The sequence below is a fragment of the Anopheles darlingi genome, chromosome 2, assembly GCF_943734745.1.
Source record: "Anopheles darlingi chromosome 2, idAnoDarlMG_H_01, whole genome shotgun sequence".
Classification (NCBI taxonomy): Eukaryota; Metazoa; Arthropoda; class Insecta; order Diptera; family Culicidae; genus Anopheles; species Anopheles darlingi.
This window is the reverse complement of record NC_064874.1, coordinates 43,211,903-43,234,302: the sequence shown is the minus strand read 5'-3', so window position 1 is coordinate 43,234,302 and position 22,400 is coordinate 43,211,903. Positions and strand designations below refer to the sequence as shown.

At 50.5% G+C, this 22,400-nt stretch overlaps 1 protein-coding gene across 7 annotated transcripts in view; it reads left to right on the top strand.

Moving 5' to 3' along the window:
* Window positions 1-22,400, top strand: part of LOC125949226 (uncharacterized) — a 158,121-nt gene that overhangs the window by 99,342 nt on the left and 36,379 nt on the right. For 5 of the 7 annotated variants that reach the window (XM_049676029.1, XM_049676033.1, XM_049676032.1 and 2 more), the window contains one exon: window positions 20,524-20,571. In XM_049676029.1, coding sequence (XP_049531986.1) covers window positions 20,524-20,571 — 48 coding nt within the window. Of the gene's footprint in view, window positions 1-580; window positions 1,952-18,658; window positions 18,791-20,523; window positions 20,572-22,400 lie in introns of those variants that run through there. The other 2 variants (XM_049676036.1, XM_049676034.1) reach the window with 2 other exon arrangements.

Sequence of the window (22,400 nt, the reverse complement as noted above, 5' to 3'; positions counted from 1 at the left end):
CGAAACGTATGCAGAAAATGGGGTAAGACACCCCCCTCCCAGGGAGGTGGCGGGTGTTTTGCATGAGAGCTTCGCTGAGCGCCGTCTTCTTCGGCTTCGGCGGTGACTCGACCACCCAGCGAACGGCGAGAACTGCTAACGTCAGCAAGAACCCCCGGCGGACGGCGTTTTGCGTTCTTCCTTCTGTTCTGTTGGCCATTCCATTCCTGTTTTTTTTTTGGTTTGCTGCGTGGCTTTCTCGCAGCCACCACACCACGGATACCGTCCCTTCGGGGGTCCATTAAATGATCGAAATGATCCTCACGATCTTGTTGTGGCGGCCTTTCGCTCCACGACGATGATGATGATGATGATGATGGCGGTGCGAAGAAAGAAAGCCAAAAGATCGCGCGCCCCGCGAACCAACAAGCAAAAAGCAAGCTCCAAAGCAAAGGTGCTGCTCCAACCGCGAGCCATCGACACGAAAGGCGTCTCCACCGGGCACCACCACTCCCTGCCCTTTCCAGGAGGCCCCATCATCATCAAGCTTATATAGCTTCCTGGGTTTCGTTGCGTTGGGTGACCGAATCGACGGAACCGAATCGAACGAACTCGCGAGGCTGCTTTTGGCTCTCGGCCGCACTCGCCGGAGTCACTCGTGACACTCACGAACCATCCTTCAGAGCAGCAACACGTGCGTGGTGATCAGTGACGGCGCCCTACGGCGTGCCCCTTACTTTTGCCCTCTGTTCCTGTTCTGTGTCCGTTTCGATGCAGGAACTTGGGGCCTCGGTGTCGCCGTGTGTCTGTGTATAAGTGCGTGTGCGTGTGTGTGTGCAAATCGGGAACTGCTGGCTCATGGAGAACGCGTAGCGCAGGTTGATCGTCGAAGGTTCGCATAACGGTGTGCCCCGATGTTGCCTAGACATGGTTTGCCCAACGCCGCAAATATGTAACTAGCCAGTCTCTATCCACGGTTCCGTTTCTCTCTTTCGCGTGTGTGTGTGTATGTGTGCTTTTGTGTTCTTCCGATTCCGGCTCCTTGCATCATCATCTTCAACCAGCTTTTCTGCCAAGGTGCAAGGTGGATATTCTGCAATTCTGTCGCCGTCGAGCACTTCCAGCGATTTCCCGTTTTGCGCTTATCTTAAAGCTCTGGTGTTTCTCGAGAAGTTTTGCCACTTGGTCGATAAGGGCCCGTGCGCAAAGGGGTGTTTGTGTTTGCTTAGTGTTCTGAGGCTGATTTATGAGCAGGTGCAGCCAGCCAGTAAGCTAGTCAGCCAGCTAGCTAGCCGCTAAGGAACGCGAAAGCTCATTCGCGATCTCGCTCACCGTCGTTCTACTCGCGGCAGCTCTTATCGAACGACACGCATCGAGAGCAATTAGGCTCGATGATAGGTGAACGGTGTGCGCTTATCAGCATCACACCTCCTCCCGGGCACCACTAGCGGGGTATAGGTGTGTCACATTATTGTTTACTAAAGTGCACGCGTGTGTGTTTGCGTGGAACGAGTTGTTCTGTGTACGTGGTTCTAGTGTACAGCAGCGCGCAGTTCGCATATTGATTGATTGCTCTGATCGCTGCGCTCGAGGTGTTGTGTGTCTGCGTCCTTTTGCGGTCTTATCAGCTTGAGCGTGTCCATTGTAACCGGTGCGTGCGTGTAAAACCGAGCAGAGCAACAGAGAGGACCCAATAGATAAAGATTGTGTGGCTGTTTGCATCGTCAACCGGCGCAAAAGCCATCACGATGAGCGGTCAGTGAGTGAGAGGCTTCTTCGTTCAACAACCCTTCCACCGATAGCAGCAGCACATCGATCGATCGCTGGTTGGTTTTCTCTGAACCTTCACACAACGTCATCTGTTGCTGCGGGCTGTGGACAACACACACGTACGGACCGCGGAGCAGCCAGCAGCCTCACCATGATACGCGTCAATTCGCAGTCATTCAGTCTGTCCAGCACGCTGAAGAAGGTACGAGCCGAGTGACGGTTGACTTCGTAGAAAAGGGGGAAATGGAACTAATCAGGGTGGCCCGCATGTTAATGCTGTGCTGAAAACAGACCCACGGGTTTTGTGGCGTTAATTTTTATCCGTCCAATCTTGTCTCCATGAACCAAGCATAAAGTCCCAAGCAGCAGCAGCAGCAGCAGCAGAAGCAGGGAGGGGACCTACAGCATAGACCGGCCAGCCCCGGAACACATGCCGATGGCATGGTGTCGATGTTTGAAATGATTTTTGAAGTCGTTTAAAATGTTTACTCACCCATTTCTCGGTGCGCTCGGTTGTGGGAAATTCCCGGGAAATGGTTTTACAATCGTTTGTCGTAATAGTTGCAGCGAGGAACAATGTTTATTTACAAACGCGAACGAGTTTCCTTACAACATGTGACCTTGCTAGGAAAATGGAATTATGTTAAACAAAACGGTTGGTTTGCAACAGCTCGAGTTAGATTGAAATACTCACTGTATTATGTACAGCAACAGGACATTGCTGCGGGTGCAAAGGTGTCTTTAGAGAAACGCATTCCCCAAGAAGAGATCCTTTTCTATCGGACGATCGTTTGGCGAATCGATCGCGAGAAGAAGTCGCGCTTTTCCCGATCGGAAAGACATGAATCAATCAAAACAAACATCATGCCACCTCTTGCACTCCACCACGTCCCGACTTCACGTCACGGCGGAACACGATGCCATGCCGATGCGGCCCGCCGTGTTCGGACGTGGAATCTAAAACATCGATCTTGCAACGGCTTTCCATGGCGCGGCATCGTAGGGGTGTTACAGTTTTAGTTGCTGCTGCTGCTGCTGCTGCTCCTACCGCTGCCGACAGACCCTTTTCTCGCTGCGAGACGGTCCGGTCCGCCCATACTGGCCATATGCAACGGCAGGAACGCGACGCGCCGGCGAACGGGAACAGCGTTGCAACGACAACTGACCTACTAATCACTTTTACTTGTTCGCATGCTTGGTTCCGTCCACATCGATCTCTCGTGATCGTGCCCCGGGCCGGATCCATAGTGTACCAACGACAACGACGCCAACGACGACGACAACGACGATGACGGCAGGAACACGAAATCGTTCATCGTTTCGCATCAGATGGACACAAGAAACGATCATTTCGAGCGGGGCAACGAGCAGCGTTGGTGTGCAATGTGGCGATCCAACACCATGTGTTGGCGCGTTGCTGCGTTGGCGAAGCAATCGCATTCTTCGCGTCCTCGCGATGAAGAAGTGCAGTGAAAGGCGATGAAGAAGTGCAACTTCATAATTGCACTCCCACTGGGGTGGTGTGTTGCCTGTTACCCTCAGGCCAACAACTACAGTGCGTTATTAATCCAATCTCACACGACGACCCAGAAGAGTAGACTGAGGAGACGCTCCTTGCGTTTGCTCTCTGCATGGAATTCTTGTTGTCGGTTGTCGGCTTTTTCCTCGTTTTAACATTCATTCGCAACCGCGCTACTAGAACAAGGGAAACCATTTTATTCCGAATTCTCCACCAAGCGATGACCGACTTACAGAACGCAGACTGAAGTCACTCCCGGGGAAGCTGTCTGGATGTGATTTAATTAATTAACGTCCTTACCCTGTGGACTCGGTTTGTTCCAGTTGGGAGCAGTTTATGCTGCTCGAGGATTTAAGCGAGAGTTAATGATTCCGCTGTCCGTTTGCTGAACAACGGATCCAAAGGGAAATCCCTCTCTCCGCTTCTACATCGGGTGCCCATAATGTTGTTGTTTTGCGCGAACTGTACATTCCGCGCATTCGATGTTCGTCCTCGATGTATCGGGAGAGAGAAAGAGTCGTTGCTACTGGTGTTCCCTTATAATCCTGGTCGTCTTAAGGCACAACAAGAAGCCCCACGCCACGGTGCTTGTCAAGAACGCACCCGAAGAAACCGGCAATGCTGCTGGTGGTGGCGTCCAGTGCAATTAATCACACCTGTCAAACGGGCGAAACCGAGTTTTTATTTCTCGAGTTGGACTGACGCGATGAAGGGGAGAAAAAGGCCAGGGGAAAAGGCCGCGGGTATTGGCATTCCTCGGCCAGAGGCGGTCCCCTCCTTGCCCCTTCTCTGCTGTACGTCGGGGGTACGTGCCGTATCCGAATTATGAATCCCCGAAAGTTCGGGTTTTCGGTTAGGGATCACGATTCGTTCGAAAACATGATTTCCGTTACCGTTGTTTCGGCGTTGTTTCTCTGTCTGTGTGTTTGTGTTCTGGGCGCCGGTACATGTTGTCACCAGAGCAGGAGGATCAAACACGAACATGGACCCCCGAGAATCCAGACGTAATCCCGGGGCGTTCTGCGCAATCGACTCGACGAACTCGATTTCTCGAATCCCCTACTGATGTCCGTGTTCCCAAGACTCCCAAGAAAAGATGTCCAAGATGTGCTTGCCATGTCGTGTGTGCGTGTCTGTGGTGAGAGGGTCAACAGAGAGAGAGAGAGACGTGTTCCCTTGGCCATTCTGCCAATAACACACACACACACCCCAGGAGAAATAAACGGTTAAAAGACTAATAAACCATGCAAATCACGTTCTACGGGTGAGGACGGACGGAAATTTGGATACTTTTTGGACGGTTTTTTTTTACGTCTTCGTCGTCATCGTCGCCGTCATCAACGGTGTTGTTCTTGTGCTGTGGCCGTCCCTCTTCCTCTTCTTCTCTTCCCGCCGCACACCCCGTGCCGATCGGCCGTTGTCAGGGTAAGGTATCGTTGTCTTTCGTCAGAACCGATTCCTTCTTCTTTCGGCTTTTCGGAACCTCCACCACCGCCATGTTTCGTGATAATCCAACCTTCCCCGTGCTCATTTTGCCGTTCTTAGCAGTTTGTGCTTTGACCAGAGCTGCTGCTGCTGCCGTTGGGGCGTTGGTGTTTGCTTCTTTGCCTGTTGTTTTTAAAAAATATATGTTTCTGCCTTTTATACAATCGAGCCAATGGTCAATGTGAAACCTTTTGTTTCGTCTGTTTATTTTTTCCCCCGCTTATTTTGTCACAGTCAATGCAAAAAAAAGACCGTGTCCATCCTTGTGTCTTGTGCTTTGCGTGTGTGTGTGTGCGCATTGTTGACCGCGACACTTGGCATGCGAACACTTTTGCATTGTTTATTGTTCATTTCTGCTGGTGGTGGGGAAAAGGGAAATGATTCGAAGAGAAGCAAGTAACACTAACACTTGATCCTGGTGTTACCTCTTTACTTCTTACAAAAATTCGCATTTTTTGGTCCGCGCGATCACGTCATGCGCGCGCAAATCAGTCCCGGAAAGCGTCCATATAATGACCGGAGCACGCGGCACCCAAAAGAACGATCGTGCTCGTACCGGGCACAAGGCAATAGCAAGACGGACGTCTTCAAACGCAACGGAAATGAATTTATGATTTTATGATACGGCTTTCGGGGCTGGCTAACCGAAGGACCGCAGGAGTCGTCACTCCTCTCCTTTGCGATCGTAAAGGCTCGTGTGTTGGCCAAACGGCGCTTCCTGGGATACTGTCGTTGTTGTTGTTGTTGCACGCACCTATTGCTGCTACTGCTGCTGCGGCATGATTCTAAGAAGCGATCGTGCTTGGGATCGCTTTTCGAAACAAACCTTCTGCCAAGCTGCTTGTTTGCTACCTGCTTCTGGAAGACGCAATACGCCAAAGGAAAAGGTTATCTTTCGGGGAAGAGAATTCAAACCCAGCAAACGTCGACCTTGACAAGAGAAGACCTGGCAGACCGGGATCTGGTACAGACGCAACGCGATAAGCGCGAACACGTCGACATGCACGGTGGCGCCAGAACAGTCCCGCTACATGCATTCCAGGAGAGCCGAAGCGAGGCCTTTCACATGTCGCTCGTCATGTCGCGTAGTAAGTAGGAAGAATGACCAAATCATGGTGGAATTCATGGCAAACAGACGACTTGCTTGGGAGTATGAACCCTGAGAACACGGTGACCATGTAACTCTTTACCAATCAATCATCTACATCATGAGGTTCGCAAAACATTTTCGTCCTGACAAATACACGCAGCACGCGCCCCCCAAAAACCCACGAACCAGGGAGCGTTTTGATGGATCGATTCCGGAAATTTAAGGAAAAGCACGACGCGACGAGATCCAGGTGCTAGGCGTCGTCGTCGTCGTCGTCGCTGGCGTGGTCCACATACCGCATGTCCAGGTGCACCGATTATGATAATGTGCGCCCCCTGCCCTGTGTGCCATGTGTGCCTTGTGTGTGTGTGTGTGTTGGAGTGAATAGAACCGAGCGAGAGCGACACACAACATGCTTGCTAATGATGCCAATTCATGGTTGCCCTCCTGCAACTCCTGTGGCTCCGAACCGTTCCGCTTTGTTATTCGAGAAGCGTCCTGGCCAAGGATCGGCCGTCCCTCCGATCCCGTAGATGTTTCCTTCCCTCGCTGTGTCAAAAGAGGGCGGAGAATCTGGTGGTAAGGTGAGGTGAGCTGAGTGTCTGCTTCCTGTTGAATGCTCGTTCAATTTGAAGCGCATCTTCCGGGAGGGAAGCCCGACCCCGACAATTAGTCGTGTTTGACAGCTCTTGAATATCACGATAGAACGAGTGCTTCCGAATCCGACAAACGATGCCACATCTGTTTGCTGGAACAGGGCCGTCGTTTCTTCTTCATTCCTCCTCGATCATCTGCATGGTGAGCGAAATGGTGTCGGCGTTTGATTTACGTTGCTGCTGGCTCGCCAGAATCTTAAATCATCAACACACCACCAAGTGCAACGTGCTAGAAACCGGACTGAATCCGTCCGGAATGCTTTCGCAGAATCTCGAATCGAAAGATCCGGCGGCTGGAAAATAGCAAAAGAATCCCGGGTAACCTATGTCGGGTGCTGGCTATTTTTAGGGGCTCCGATACCGAATTGAAAACCAATGTGAGAACCACATTTGCCCTCGTTTTTGCGCCAGCTTCTCGGCTTCTCGTTCCACTCCAAACGCACTCGGCGCAGTCCGTTGCGCGAATAATAGTTGTAGTGTATTACACTGAGGGTTCGAGTGAGTGAAAAATGGAAGATCATCCTTCTGCAGAGAGAGAGAAAGAGAGCGAGCGGTGTTCTAAGCGAGGGGTGATATGGTTAATGTTTGAACAAACCAACGAATGTACACACATTCCACTCGATGAGCTCATGCCGGTGCGCGGCACTTCTGTTGCTGCCCGGCCCGGCAAAGCAGAAGTACCCAGGGCCCCCCACCATCGGTGACCAATCGACAAGTGAAACTCACTTACCGCACCATAACTCAAAATGTGCAAAACATAAGTTTGAATGAGCGGTTGCCCTGCGTTGCGTTGCGTTACGTTGCGCTGCGTAATGTTTAGAAATATCTGCTCGCGTCATTGAATCGCCCCGGGATTGGAATGGCGTCCCGTAAAAATAATCCATGACACACTGACCACACACACACACACACTGGGGCCGTAAAGTGGCTGCTAGCTGACATGATAGGGCTGGTGCAGCTTTTTGGTGGCAATAGGAATGGGTCGATCCATTGGCAAAAGAAACGAAGAGCGATAAGTTACACAACCGCCAATCCGAGCCAATCAATATTGATATTCAAATACCACGCGGACGACGCTTGAGCAAAACGTTTAGCGAAATTGCAACTCATTTTCAGAGAACCCCGTCCTCCCTGTGCCCTTGTTGTAGCTTCGAGGCATCCTTTCGCCTGCCACATACACTCATCGCAGCATGAACAAATCGGTTTTTCTTACATTTTTTCCCTGTTGTTGTTGTTGTTGTTGTTGCTGTTGCAAACCTCACCTATCTCACCTAATGATAGTAATTTGATTGCTGGTTGACCTACCCCAGCAGCCGTAGAGGAAGGGCTTGCAGAACCGTGAGGACAGGGGATAGAGACGGTCGCGAGTGATTTATTAGCGGCTGCCGGTAACTTATAGCCCGATTGCCAGAAGGCATACACGGCGCTCAGTTTGCGTTGCTGTTCTCATGAACTTCTATGATCGTTGTCGCAGCAACAGCAGCAACAGCAGCAGCAAGCGGTGATTGAAGTCAGAGATCACGCCGAAGGAACTTAATTACTTCGACGTCTCTAACCGTCACTGGCAGGCAGGCAGGCAGACAGGCAAATGACCCCTGACTTATGGGGACCACCAAACCAAACCCCGTCGAATATTTTGCACCTCGGAATCACGTACTTCGCGGGAATATAAATTCCGGAAAGTCGCAACGGCGTGACGCGGTGACGCACCCACTCCAACATCACATTGCAAAAGTGAGTCAGCCCCGGTCAGGGTTTAGTTAAGTTGAGGCAGCTACGGGCTCGTTGTGTCAACAGAGAACCCGTTGTGCCATACCCGTGGCCCGTGGCTGTCGGCGTCGTGAACCGCGAGGATATTGGAACCGATTTGCATTTGCAGGAAGTATCCCGTTACGAAGCGCCGGCGGTGGCCCCGTGGTTCCGGGCGAGATTTGGAGCGAGATTTTCCCATTTTCATTAGCGACTTCTTGCTGCTTAATTACTGTCCCAAGGTGGGGGGACCAGGTCGTCTATCTAGGCGCACCGTGGAAAGGGACACGCGACCCAATCATTAACCCTGATGAGTTTTAATGGACACACCCAATCCGTTCGCTTTATTACTTCTTATCCTCGGCCCGCACCCTTTTTCACTTCCTCTCTTCTTTCTATCGCTCTCAATCACTTCTTGATGTCGGGATTTTGAAAGCATTTCTCGTAGTAGCTTCTCCTAAACCGCAAACCCCCCCTCTACGATAGCGCTTTATGCGGGCTATCATCATGCTGGTTCTACGATGGTCCTGATGATGCATTCCACAAGGTCATTGAAGCACATCCACCACCACGACCACCACCACCACCACCAGGCCGGCTCGGGATACCGGAGCTCATCAATGATTGATAGGAATTGAAGCACCTCTTTCCCCCCAAAACCCCCGTTCGAGAAACCCCTACCGGTAATAACCGGTTCGTCACTTTGAATTATTGATCTTCCGAGCTCCCCTCCACCGATGACGAAGTTGAAATTGGATTTCCACTTTCGCAGGTTAATGACTTTGAACCCGAACGTTGACCAGCGCCGACCAGCGACCAGGGCCCTCGTCTCGTTCCGTAGAATGATGATGACTTTACGTAAAGATGATGATCGGTCCCGATTGGACCGAGTTTTTGTGTCAATCTTTAATACGACAATCTTTAGACCACCTGCGATGCCTCGAAGATCATCGAATTGCTCGGTTGATTGGCCTCCTTGTGCGTCGCGTCACCTGAAAGCGTAACCTCTCCGGTTACGGCCACTAGAGGAGGGCCAGTGACACTGTGATGATGTGATAAACATATCCATTTCGTCGACAAATTGGCAACTGTCGTTCGCACGTCATAGCTGTGTGTGTGTGTGTGTGTGTCGAAGCAAAAGGAAACGATCATTTGTCTTATGCCCCCCCGTGTGGTGGACCTCTGACTCCATCTTGACTTTCTTGCTTCCATCTCCGTTGAACGGGATGCCATTGGGTTCATCGGAGCGCTACTGGCATTCCACGGCGTCACCTTTTCTAACGTCCGACAATCAATCACCGATTAGTAGACCACCCCCCACCGTAAGGGGGTTCCTGATCTTTGGCGTGCGATCGCGCGACGCAAATTAATACGCAACCACCGTCGTTGGGGGTGAGGTCAGCATCGTCGGTAAGCACGCAGTCGTCGACGACCTTGGCCTCATGTGCTGCACCGCGTCGTCGTCGTCGACGTCGATGTGTCGCGTTAATTAACACCGCCGTTACCGGACCTAGACGACCTGCCCCCCGGCCTGCCAATGGCCAATGATCTAAGATGCTGATCTAAGTGCGTCGCCATCAAGCACGATCAAGTGTGATCCAGTGTGTGCTTTTGATTGCTACGAATTGGATGCGATTCACGTTTGTGTGTTTGCTTCTTGAAGGCGACTAAGACTGAGTCATGTGGTAGGGGGGTGGTAATCGCGAAAGCAATAAATTCGTTTCCGTGACATCTATGTACTCGTCCATTATCTTGATGAGCATTCATTTGCAGGGCGTACCCCGGGTCATCATCAGCTGCAGCCCTCGGTACGGTGTGGACCGTTGGGTGTGACCAATGCGCTAATGCTACAGTAGATCGAGTCTACAACAGAGAGAAAGAGAGACCGAGAGAGCGGTCGGTGCGGTCCGTGAATGGTGGTGTCATAAATTGAAAATCTAAAAACCCGGCTTGTAGCGGCTCTTGTGTGTGTGGTCGCTGTTGTAGACCAGTCTTGTAGCTGTTGACCGTAAGGGTGGCAACATACAGCAACAGCAGCAGCACGGCAAAAGGAGACTCAATTTACGATTATAATTGCATTTAATTGCACATTACGCACCGCGCGTATCAACCTTCAATTGCCTGTTGAACGACGACGACGACGACCACCGCGATGTCGATGGGCTGCAGAACAGTGTTGTGTTTGTTTGTGCTGTCTTGATTAAGCCGCACCTTGAGCCTGGGGTGGGGTGTACAAGGGGGTTGGCACTCTCGAAGGGTGATCAGTATTTGCTTGTCACCTTCGCACAGAATGTTGTCACGAGATCACTATCGTGCGAGGTGTCATAAGCCAGCTGCTGTCAAGCGAAAACAGAGAGAGATAAAGAGAGACAGAGAGATTGTGCGAGTAGTGTAATCCAATGTAATCGAGTTGTCGATACATTATCACATTTTTTGGGGAGGGTGCAATAACCATAAAGGTACACATTGGAGGTAAAGGAGCAAAACAACACATCATCGGATCCAGTTAGATGGAATCAAATGGTCAGAAAAACATACTCCAACGGATTTCCAGTAAAGGAGATGTCAAGATGGACCTCAACTACCCGACGAACTGTGCGGGAGTTTCTCTTATCTTAACTATGTCTTATCATCAAACGCTGCTTACGCATCGATAACCGAAGGTCAAGTTCGGTTTCACCGAGTTTCGAGCATTAGTCAGGTTCTTGGAGCAAAGTACACTTAACATTCCTCCTGCGGGCCCGAAATCGGATATGGTAACAATCAAAGAGTGATCGATCATTGTCCAACGGCTGCTGCTGCTGCTGCTGCTGCTGCTGGTCACGTTTGATGCGTCAGTGATAGTGCGTGAGAAGAGCTGGTTGGTACGCAACGCCGCAGTCGTCGTCGTCGTCGTCGTCGCACTATCTTGATTTCGGAACTGCTGCTGCCCCCCAAAAAATGCGATTGAAAATGATGGAGCACTATCGATCGGAGCGATGGATACCAGGAACTCGCCACTGGAAAAGTGTCCTAACGAAAAGAAAACAAAATGAACAGGAAAATGTGTAACTCTCTGCAGTGGAAGTGGAATCGCGGGAATCGGGAACCTTTTACGATTCCATTAAGGCTGCAATCAGCGCGCAGCCGCAGGATCATAAATATTTTTCGTACTTCTTTGCGTCCAATAATCCAGTCGGACGTGCGGTTTTGCAGCGCCCAGATCGTCATGATCTCGCGCGTACACACACACACACACACCAGCTTGAGCATCTGTCGTCGTCGATCGAGCATTCCATTATTCACGTCACGACCCGATCGCACCGCTGCTCTGAATTGACTTGTAGAATGGGCGGCGCGTTCCGCGTAATATGATAATGCGATGCCGCCGTGTTGGTGCCGCTTCCTGTGCCCCCTCCCCGCCCGGGTGTGTCTGAAGGGAGGACATAAGAAGGACACGTTGAAAAATCGTCTCATTTAAGAACCCATTCATGGTGTGGTGCCGCCACGGATGATGATGATGATGATGGTTGGTGGTTGCTATAAAGCGCGAAACCCGCAAAACCTGAAACATTCAGCCTCCAGCACCCAGCGTCGTCGTTGGTCTTACTCTGTGGGCTCTAAGATTTGTGCGCCATTCCTGGGATAGGGAGGAAGAGAACTAAATTTGCATTAAGCCTTCACGTCCACGGTGCGTCGCCGTATCTCTGCTTGACCTTCGCCGAGCTTGCTGATGGTGTCACCTGCAGCAGCAGCATCAACATCAGCACACATTCGGTCACGGTGTGCAGACATTTATGCAGACCCGGGGATCGTACTTAATGATCGGGCGGCAGCGACGAATTATGACAAAAGCCAACCAAGCCGGGACCGGAACAGAACTTTAGCAAACTGTGGAACCGGTTTTTTGGAACCACAACCACAACCGGTGTGGTTCCTTTCAAACGGCCAACAACGACGACGGTGTCCTTCGCCACCGAAAGTTACGCACCACCCAGGCAGAACGACCCAGGCCCAGTGGCCTGGCCGGCCGGTTATCTTCCGTTCCGCGAATCGTTCTTTACGTTGAACACGATGAGGATGATGAGCAATGGAAATGATTTCACCAAAACGATCCGATTGTGCGCGCGCGCATTAGAAGCGCAGCATATTGATACGTGTGTGTGGCATGATAATCGGTTCCACACGACCACCACCACCACCACCACCACCACCGTCGCCGCCGTCGCGGTTTAATTCGTTTCGCCAGTAGTCGCCACCTCCTCGTCGGCAATCACGTCGTTGAGTCTATTTTTAGCGATGACTCAAACCACACGGACAAGAAGCCAGCGATCATGCTACCGATGATGATGCGGTTGGTCAAGAATCTTCTTCACTATCTTTCGTGGAGTGTCATGCACCAGCTGGAGCTACCGCGATTCGAAACCGGGATTCGATGTCGTGGCACTTGAAGCGGCGGCAAAAAAAAAATCGCAAAAACATTGTGAAGAGAGTCGGTAAACGATCCGCGACATAGCGCCACGTCAAGGGATGTACCGTCCGGGAAACCGAAAGGTGGCATGCTGGCCAAGCATGATCGGAGACGACAGATTAATCCGTTCCATCATCCGGTGCAAAGGTGACACGATCTGTCGCTGCTAATGAGCCGACCGCTGCCATGACGACGGGAATGACGTCGTGTAATGAAGGGAATATCAGGTTAATCAAAGTGTCCCCGGGAATCGCAAACCAGCGGAGGACCAGCGATGGGAAAAAGAAAAGGGAAAATAAGACAAACGATGACGTTGATGGCCTTGACTGTCTCTTGTGTGTGTGTGTGTGTGTCTGCCAGGTGCCAGGAGATCAGGCTGACGATGCGCATCGCTCTCTCGGGAAGCCCTCGCTTCAGGCAGCACCCGTCAAGGTCACCGAAGTGCAGGCAACGGAATGTCACGCCAACCATGTTCCGACGGACGGACGGACGGACGGATGGATGTTCCTTCCCGATGGGGGGACGATGAAAATCTCATCCCGTATGTCGGCGCATTTAGCGTCGACATCGCGCTCGTGAATGTCACAAGATCATCTCACTTTCTGTCCTCTCTCTCTCCGTCCATTCTTCCACCTTCCACACGATGATTCCCCGGCTGCTGGTCCTCTCAGTGGCTGTGGCATTCCTTGCCGGCTTCAGCTTGGCTTGGACTTGGCAAGATGGATCCATGCCAGGGCGACACATTTCGCGGAATTTCGGAACGGGGAACACAAGGGGGGAAGATAGATAGAAAACAGTCAAAACAAGAAGGAAAAGCAACAAGAAGCTTTATGGTGGAACCGGTTCCGCCCTTTCTCGTCCCTCTTTCTCCCTTCCTCTTTCTCTCTTTTTCTATCTCTCACGGCTCGCCAAAGTGAAGATCACGCAGTTTAACATTTGGATGCATCTGGCAGATGTACGATCGCGTCTCGCGCGCAACACTTACTACTGCCGGTGGCCACACCACCATTCATTCACGACGAAAAGACGCAAAATATCGCCGGAAATACTTACTGCTCTTCACCTTCTTGCGGCTCGAGTGGATTAGTGATCCGGCGTTCGGCATGAAATTTTACTGCTCCAAAAAAGGTTGATTTTGATTCGAAAAAAAACAACACTCTCCGGTTCGCTATTCGCCGGATCCGGACCGAACTAGTTCGCCATTTGTCAGGAACTCGCGGCGGCGGCAGGTATATGTGTAGAAAATGTAGAAACAGGTTTTCCCGTTCGCGGAATCGAGTTGATCATACATTCCTTTTGCGCTTTTGCGCTATGGACGGAGGGGCGATCGCCAATCATAACAGATCCATTTATCGGCCGCTTAAGACAGGATAAGAAAATTCCAAATTCCCAATTCTTGATTAGCTCGAATATGTTAATCCACCAGACACACACACACACACATGCTAGCTGGCTGACATTTTGGACTGGTTCAGCAGCGCGCCATCGCCAGCGAATGACTGAGCTACATCCATATGCTAGGCTTGTTGTCCTAATCAGATCAATTTAGATAACCCTCCCGGTTTGGAGGTCTGCTGGCGCGTTGGCTGGCGTGGCGCTCGATGACAGAGCCTTTCTGTGTTTCGCCGGAGCAGGGTTAACGCCAGCGGCGGCCGGTCTCGGTTTATCGTGTCCGTGAGTTGAGTGATCAATTAGGTAACTAATTGGTGCAAACAGTTCTCCATTTAGCACTCCGGATTTTTTTTTTTGGGGACGTGCCGATTGGCGTTCACACTAGTTGATCTGCTCCAATTAGATAGCGAAATATGCATGCACTCTGCCGTTTGGTGGAAAATCATAAAATAGTTGAACAGATAACCGGGAAGTTAACATCGATAATGAATTAGTGACTCCCTGGGCTGGAGTGCATTGTGCAACAGTCTGTCGGTAGTCGGCTCTGCCAAAAAGGTCGTCGTTACTTTTACACATTTTACGGACCATTTGCACGTGCGAGTGTGTGTGTGTGTGTGTGTGCGAGTCGAAGGCGGACTGGCTAACAATCATTTCAGCAAACATGTTGCACGGCCATTAGCGATCGCGTGCTGGTATGGGGATGCTAATGACGAAATGGCGTCGGTGGCGGTGGCGGCCACTTGATACAACCTTAGTCGCTTAGTGTGGATCGGATCGACGCGGATTTGCTGATACGCAATCGGGACGCAAATATTCGTTTGATGCTGCCGATCGGTGAAGAGAAGGAAGGAGAAGGAAGGGGCACCCTTAACAAGCCTACGTTGCCGGGCCCGCTGATTGCAGCCTGTTGTTGTAGTGTGTGCAAATGAGCACTCGTTCGGCTGGTTGGCTGGTTGGCTGTCGGGTTAAACCTCTAAACACTCTGTCGGCACAAACCTGATCATCAGAGGCTCCCTTCCTCATCATGGCGGCGATGGCGGTGATACGCTTAACGCTCGAGCTCGAGCCCGAGATTATCTAAATATTTGTACTCGCTTAATTACTTGCCGCGCTTGCCGTGCGGCCAGCACGCGTTGTTTGATCGTGTAGATACTAACAGCGACAGCGATCGACGGCAGGTTTTGAACGGCCCGTGACACGTGTGGGCGCAACAGGTAAAAGAGAGCTAGTGGGAGGCTTTGAGGAAGGCTTCGGTGGGTGGTCTACTACTGGTTCGATCGAACGGACGAAGAGAAAGTGAATGATGAGGACACCATGTCATGGAGACTCTCTCGCATCTCACGCGATGTCCTTTGCATGCGAGCGTGTATCGGTGTCCTATGGCCTCTCGAGGTGCGGTGGCTCGTGGGCTCGTGGGTTCAGCTGATTTTAATGCCATGCTGCTGTTTGTCCTCTTGTCGGCAAATGTCGGCATCGGTCGCCTTGTTTGACATTGACCACGGAACCACGGAGAGAGAGAGGACACACGAGTGTCACCGAGACGCGATGCTCTCTCAGTAGCAGGAGCATCAGGAGCATTGACAGCAATGCGCATGCTCCACCAAAATCCACAACAAACCTCAACGATGCCGGCTTCGCAGTGTGTCTTTTTTCTGGTGCGTCGTCAACACGCATCGAACAGGGTGGTCCGATCCAACGGAATGCTTAATTCGTTTTTCGTAATCTCGAAATGGCTACAATACTCGAAATATTTTATACCTCAGAGCTTTTTATTCTACTAAATCTTACTACACTCCAGTTGGATGGACCAATGTTCCGACTGACAATGGACGAATATTTGGACGTGTAGCGAGATGCCGGAACCATTGTGCGGCCCGATGCGGCCATCCAACCGGTTGTCTCACTCGCACCGCTCTGTCTTTGACCGGAAAAGCCGGAAAAGTCGCACACGAGTCGCCCGCTTTGACCCGCTAGGACGCAGTGCAGTTCTCGATGTCCTAGCGTCCAGGACACAGGACGTCCTCCGGATTTTCGCGTCCAGCTTTTCCTTCTTCCTTCCTTCCTTGTCGAATCTCCGAGTTCTTTCGCGATCGGCTTTACTTTCGAATTTCTTCAAACAATTACTTCTGTCTGTCTGATTCTAATTCTAATTCCTTCGCGAAAAAGTGAAGTGAAATGTAATAAATTTGGTTGCGAACGACCTCCCCTCGAAGGTGCGGTGCTCTGGTGCGCAGTGGTTCCGGACGGGTGGGCCGGGTTGCGTCGGTTGGCTGGACGCCAAGCCATCGAACGCCGCGTCCGTGCGAGAAGCGTCCGACCCGGCAGCAGCGGCATGGGAGCATTACTAACGCATTGCAGCAAAGTACTGCAATGCCGTTGCATCTGTCGCAATGATTCCACTCATCACGCGGTATCTTCGGTTGCTTGGATGTGTTTCGGTGTCCCTTGCTGAAGGAGGAGGAGTAGAGGGACCCCTTTTTGAAACTAAGTGTTAATTGTGCGATCGTCGCTTATCGCCCGTAGCTGCTGTGTTTGCTTGTCTCGTGTGATTGCTTCGTAATGATTGGTAATGGCCGACTCGCGATGTGCGTGTGTGTGTGTGCGTTGCGTGTGGCGGAGTTGGAGTGTTGTCTGAAGAGCTGGCGTTTCCCGCTTTTGAACGGGAACAACCCGTTTAAGCGATACGAACGACCGCTTCAGGGTGACCTCCACTGCTTGTGCGCTTGTGTAAATATGTGTGTGTGAATGTGTTAATAAAATGTAATTAATCCTTCTAATGAATGGAAAGCCCAATGTACCAGCAGCACACCAGCGTCTGTAAAAAAAGAATGGCGAAGGGAAACACATCCCCAATCCAACGGTTACTGGGTCACCAACGAAGATGATGGGGATCGATAGCCAGCATACTCGTTGTTCCGACGATCATTGCGCGTTGTAATCAAACCAAGCACACAAACACGCATACATGCACACACACGCACACGGACACTTATGCAGATTGTACGCGGAGGATTCACCGTTTCGCGGCGTGACCGGTTCCGGGGTCGCACGGTGGCAAAGCAAACGGCGGCCCCTCGAACAAGGCGAACTTCGCGCGCTGAATTGTAAATAGTGGCTTGATGTTGTGTGTGTGTGCGTCCTAGTTTCAGATGGATTTAGAGACTCCCATTCGCTCTCTGCGCCCTATACTCACAGTGCCATAAGCCTTTTCTGTTTTCCTTTTTCTTTTATGCATTTTTTCTGTCGCTAACCCGCGGATTTGGTTTTTTTTTTACTAAATTTGGCAACGACCGACCGCGATGATCTCATTCCCGTCGTCGGTCATCGTACGGGCCCCGCCAAAAACGAAGAAGATAGCGCTGAAGGACATAAAAGATAATACCGGTCTTGAGCCGCGTGAAAACGTGCAACGGAACGAAGCAGCAGCAGCACCAGCACCAGCATCTCATATTCAAAGCGAGAGTTTAAAGGAAAGCATGTGAAACCGAGAGAAGAAAGAGAATAAGAAACACGCACAAAACCCCGAAAAGTGCGCAAATACACTTTTTGCTGTATGACTGTACTGTAGGCATCGAAGAAGAAGAACAGGATGATGAAGAACAGGCGAAACATCTCGTTTGAGTTGACCGTGAATAACATGTGTCGTCGTCGTCGTTGGTGAATCCGCAAATAGCGAACCCCTTCGTGCACTTTTGGGGCAACACGTAGTTAAACATCATCGTGGCACGCCTTTCCGTGGTGACTGTTTAATGGAGAAGGACAGATGATGTTGGTCAGTTTTTGAGGCTCGTCAGTTAAGTCAATTGGTTTGCTGTTTGGATTATCCCAAATGGTACATTGCGAGGAGTTTGCATTGCTGCTCATTGTTTGATCGCATCACGCGCGCCAATAGCTAATAGACGTTCGATAAACCTTGAGTTTGAGTATATCATTTGCATCCAAATCCTTCGCTCGGTGAAGGTGTGAAGTTCGACACTTCTCAAGGTGTCCTAAGCATCGCTTAACGGAACGGTTCAGCTCATTGCGCTCTCTGCGATCGTGTGTTATCTCTTTAGGGAGAGAAGAGTGTCACCAATTATTTAGATAGCGCCGTACCAGCACAGCAGTGTCTTAGCGCTACACTCCGGCAACCACCAATCGAACGACGCACTAATGGATCCTCCCGTGAAACCGAACTGACCAATAATTTATGGATAATAGTTGGACAAGCAAATAGCCCTATCCCCTTTCCCTTGACCACCCTCCAATTACAAGAAGAAAACAACAGACACTCCTGTCCTGTTGGTGTCGAAGCAACGAAGTAAAAGTGCCTGGAAAGCAACATCTTGGTGCCGTCTGCTGCCTTAGAGAAAAGTGCTGGAAATGGAAACATATCAACTTTAGCTTGTTCAAGCGAAAATCGTAACCGGATTCGCTGGAGTGTTGTTGTCACCCTTCGACCGGGCGGTGTTGGCGGCGCGGTCGTCGTCGTCTTCGTCGTCGTTGTTGGTGGAGCATCGTGCCAAATCAGCAGCAGCAGCAGCAGTCCTCGTCGTCGTCGTCGTCGTCATCGGACCGTTTGCGCGGTCGTGGACGCGTCTCGGATGTACGATGATCACTACGAGGAGGCGCAGGATCCAACGTTACCCCGCTGCTCGGTCGCTACGTTCCTTCATCGGATCGCCTTCACCGTGCTGCATGCATCTTTTTTCCTGGAAAATGTACGATGATCCTCCTGGGTGCCGGGCATTATATTCCGCGCTGTTTACAAACACAGTCTGATCGGAGATGTGCTTCTTTCTGCCATTAATTTGCTGCGATGAGTTCACGCAGCTCGTCGTTGTCGTCTGATATTCCGGAATCCAATCCGTGATTGTTCTATTTCGAAAACGATCCAGCAAGAGGCGAACGATTCACAAAGTTTTGTGCGCATATTTTTATGCTCCCGAAATGAAGCGTGCTGGATTGAAAACGAATTCGCTATCCCCTGGATCCGGGGCCAAGGGATTGCAAAAGAATTTACAGCTTTACCGCCGTCGTCCCTGCTGCAAGATGCCACCGGGCACAAGATTTATGTGCGGCCATGCCGGGCCGGCGTGACATTGTGTTCGTTCCGAAAGTTGGCCGAAAAGCCGAAAGTCTCGGCGGGACCTGGATTGCCACTTTTGTCGATGCCGTTGATTTCGCCGCCCGGCCGCATTGCCTGCGGGCTTGCGATGACCGAGCCACGGACATTCCGATGCTGGCTTCGTGGGCGGAATGGCGCGTGTTAAGTTCATTTGAAACTTTTCGCCGCCTGCCGCATGTGCGAACAACGCTTGGGCCAATGGGGGGAGGGGGTCTAATTTGCGGCTTTACTGATGTTTCCTGGTCCCGCGTCCGTGCTGGTTCTTATATTATCAGCGGCGTATTTCTTAAAATGAGTTTTGAAGAAATGGCCGCGTGCTTTCCGGCCACGGGACCGTTGGTAATTTGTATCTGCTGTTATCCGATTTGGTTTTGATTTATCTTCTTTTTTTCGGGTAAAAATTGTGGCCAACATTGCTGTGCGGGGTGGTGGCTTGCTTTGCTTGCGGCATCGGTGTTCGTAATGGAAACACTTTTTTTTATGCTGCCTTTCGAGCACATGTTCGGGAAGAGAGAATGGCGTATGTGGCGATCGAGGATGCGCTTTTAATGCCGCCACGTTAAAGACGGTTCTGCGTGAGTGTGTGGAGTTGTGTAGCAGCAAAAGCGAAACGTTACATCGGGCAAAGGCAAAGTAAGACATTCATTACCGTTAATCATCAACTCGGGATCGTGCATACGCGTCCTGGCCTGGTAATCGCAGTGCAGATTCGAGAAAGGCATCGACAGCTCTTGATTTGTAGAGCCGGAAGATTGCGCCGCTTGACGGTGAATTCGCTCGAAAAAGTTGCCTTTATTTTATAGAATTTGAACAAACCGGTAAATTTTGAGTTAATGCAAAGAACGAAAATATTGTTTGTTGAAATATTATAATAAATTCGAATATACGATCCCCTATGTACAGTACACGTGTTCCATAAGCATTAAAATGCACTTAATAATGTGTGCCTTCTGTAAACTTCTTGAGCGTAACACTTCGCCTCGATTAATTTGTTGCACTTTTCGCTTCATATTACCGTTGCTCAAACGTGCTGCGTTGGATTATTGCGTGGATCGCACTGGATTCGTTCCCACTCTCTGTAATTGCTGGACGTTAGGTTTTGATTGCCGATGTGCGCTTTAGCTTCATTAGTGTCTGATCTTTCTTTCTCCTTCGCATTGGCGCTTTGGACAGCTCGAAGTCGAAGGTGTTACGGGCTGGCATTCCATTGAAAGGTGTACAAAAGCACAACCGGGCTGACATAATCTGCAATTACTTAGCTGCCCCGTTATACCTATTACAGTGATCTTTACTCACACTTTCGTTCTTCTGCTTCTTTCATTTCAGAAAAATAACGCACAAGATGAACAGCAGGTTGTCAATAATTACAATTCGGTACGTATACACCACCGGCCACCGGGCATCGACATCACCGTAAAAACGCACCCCTTTCGATGAGAAACAAGCGATTTTTTCTTGGCATGGCATTTGGCGCGTCAAAATGCGCGACTTCTATGGAACAGATTAAACAATCCTTTCTGCATTAGCCAAAACAGAGCTATTCCCTGGGAAGCGATCTTTCATCCTTTGACGGATGAGGATCGGTCGTAATTAAATACGAATCATCATTTCGGAAATGTGCGGTTTCGGGTGCGAGAGGGCCACCCGTTCCGACCGCCTTCTAATAACGACATCATCATTAGGCATGTGCGGTGTTAATGTGCCGCCAGCGACTTTTCTAGCTCCTGGACCATTGGACCATTAGCCGTCAGCTTCTGCAACAAATTAGACAAGCTCGTGAACCCTTTTCCGCTCGTCGAGATTCTCTCACGTACAGCGTTGATAACGTTGAAGTGATCGAGCAACGGTTCCAGATCAAGAAGACAAAACCATCGTTGATATGGAGTTCAGAACCGACGACTGATTCGTTTTGCAATTTACTGTAGGAAAAGAAGTCCACCAGCGTACGATGAGGTTGTTGTACGATTAATGCATAATTAGTGGGATCAAAGAGCAGGTTTAAGGATCGTCTTACACAAGAGCAACTTTCTCGGAAGAGCAACTTGTGTTCCGTTGATTGCAATCACATCTCGTTGACAGCATCGGGCTTCGGAGCTGATGCAGAAAGGTGGAAACGAAGCGAAGCGGATCGCACCGGATACGACTTCACGAGCACGTAGGACCATCATGTCATCTGCATGTACGATTGCTTGACACCAATGACAATGTGGTGGCGCTTTGCTGGCGTAATGAAACACGAGAAGCGGTTTGTCAGCTGCATGGCGGATGCACTTGGCATTCGAATTGCATGTGAATCACGTTCGAGCACGGATTTCACTTTTACTCTGATTCATTGTTCGAATCGTCTCTCTAGGAGAAGGAGTTCGCAATGACATGATTGCTGGACGGAAAGGTTTTTGTCGATCCTTGATCTCAATCAACCGATTGCGCGGTGTTAATGTATCGTGTAATTTAAAATGCCTTGGAATGTGTGTGGATTCCAATAAGAAGCACCTCGACAGAATTGTAAATAGCATCTTTAAATCACTAAACGAACCTCGTTCCAAGTGGTCGTCCAACAAGACACCGTTTATGGTGCGCATCTTTCTCACTTTGAGTTCCATAAATTATGAACATTTTAGATTGCTGTTACGTTCGCGCAACAAAGCATCACGCTTCGTGCTCTTTGGCTCAGCTGCTTGCTTCTCGTTATCTCCTAGCTCCTGATGGCTTCGGCTTTATGGAGCCTGAAACTAAAGTATCGTAAAATTCAAATTCCCAATCCGCCATCCGCCGGCAAACGTTGGCCACGTTCGCCTTCGGTTGCCAGTACGCCAGGTTCGCCAGTAAGCCAGTATCTTTTCCAGTTTATGGTAGCTCATAAAATATGTTTCATTCCCGGTTCCTAGTTTCGGCAACACCACGCCTGACGTACGACGAAAAAAAAAAACATGTACCGAAGCCCCAAGGTACGTCGTCCGGGACGGCTATCTCATTAGACCTCACCTCACCGGCAATCTGCTCCCGGTTAAGCCGGAGGCAGACCAACTGATCACTACTTTTGCCCCGAATTTCCTGCGCTCCCGATGCGCAGGATGTTGGCAATTTCGATCTCGATCGAAAACAAATGCGCCAATTGAGCTTTGTTTCTGTTTCTGGGAATTACGTTTCATTTTCGCTCGAAGTCCGACCGAGGGTCACATCCCGTCGTTGCCGAGACGAGG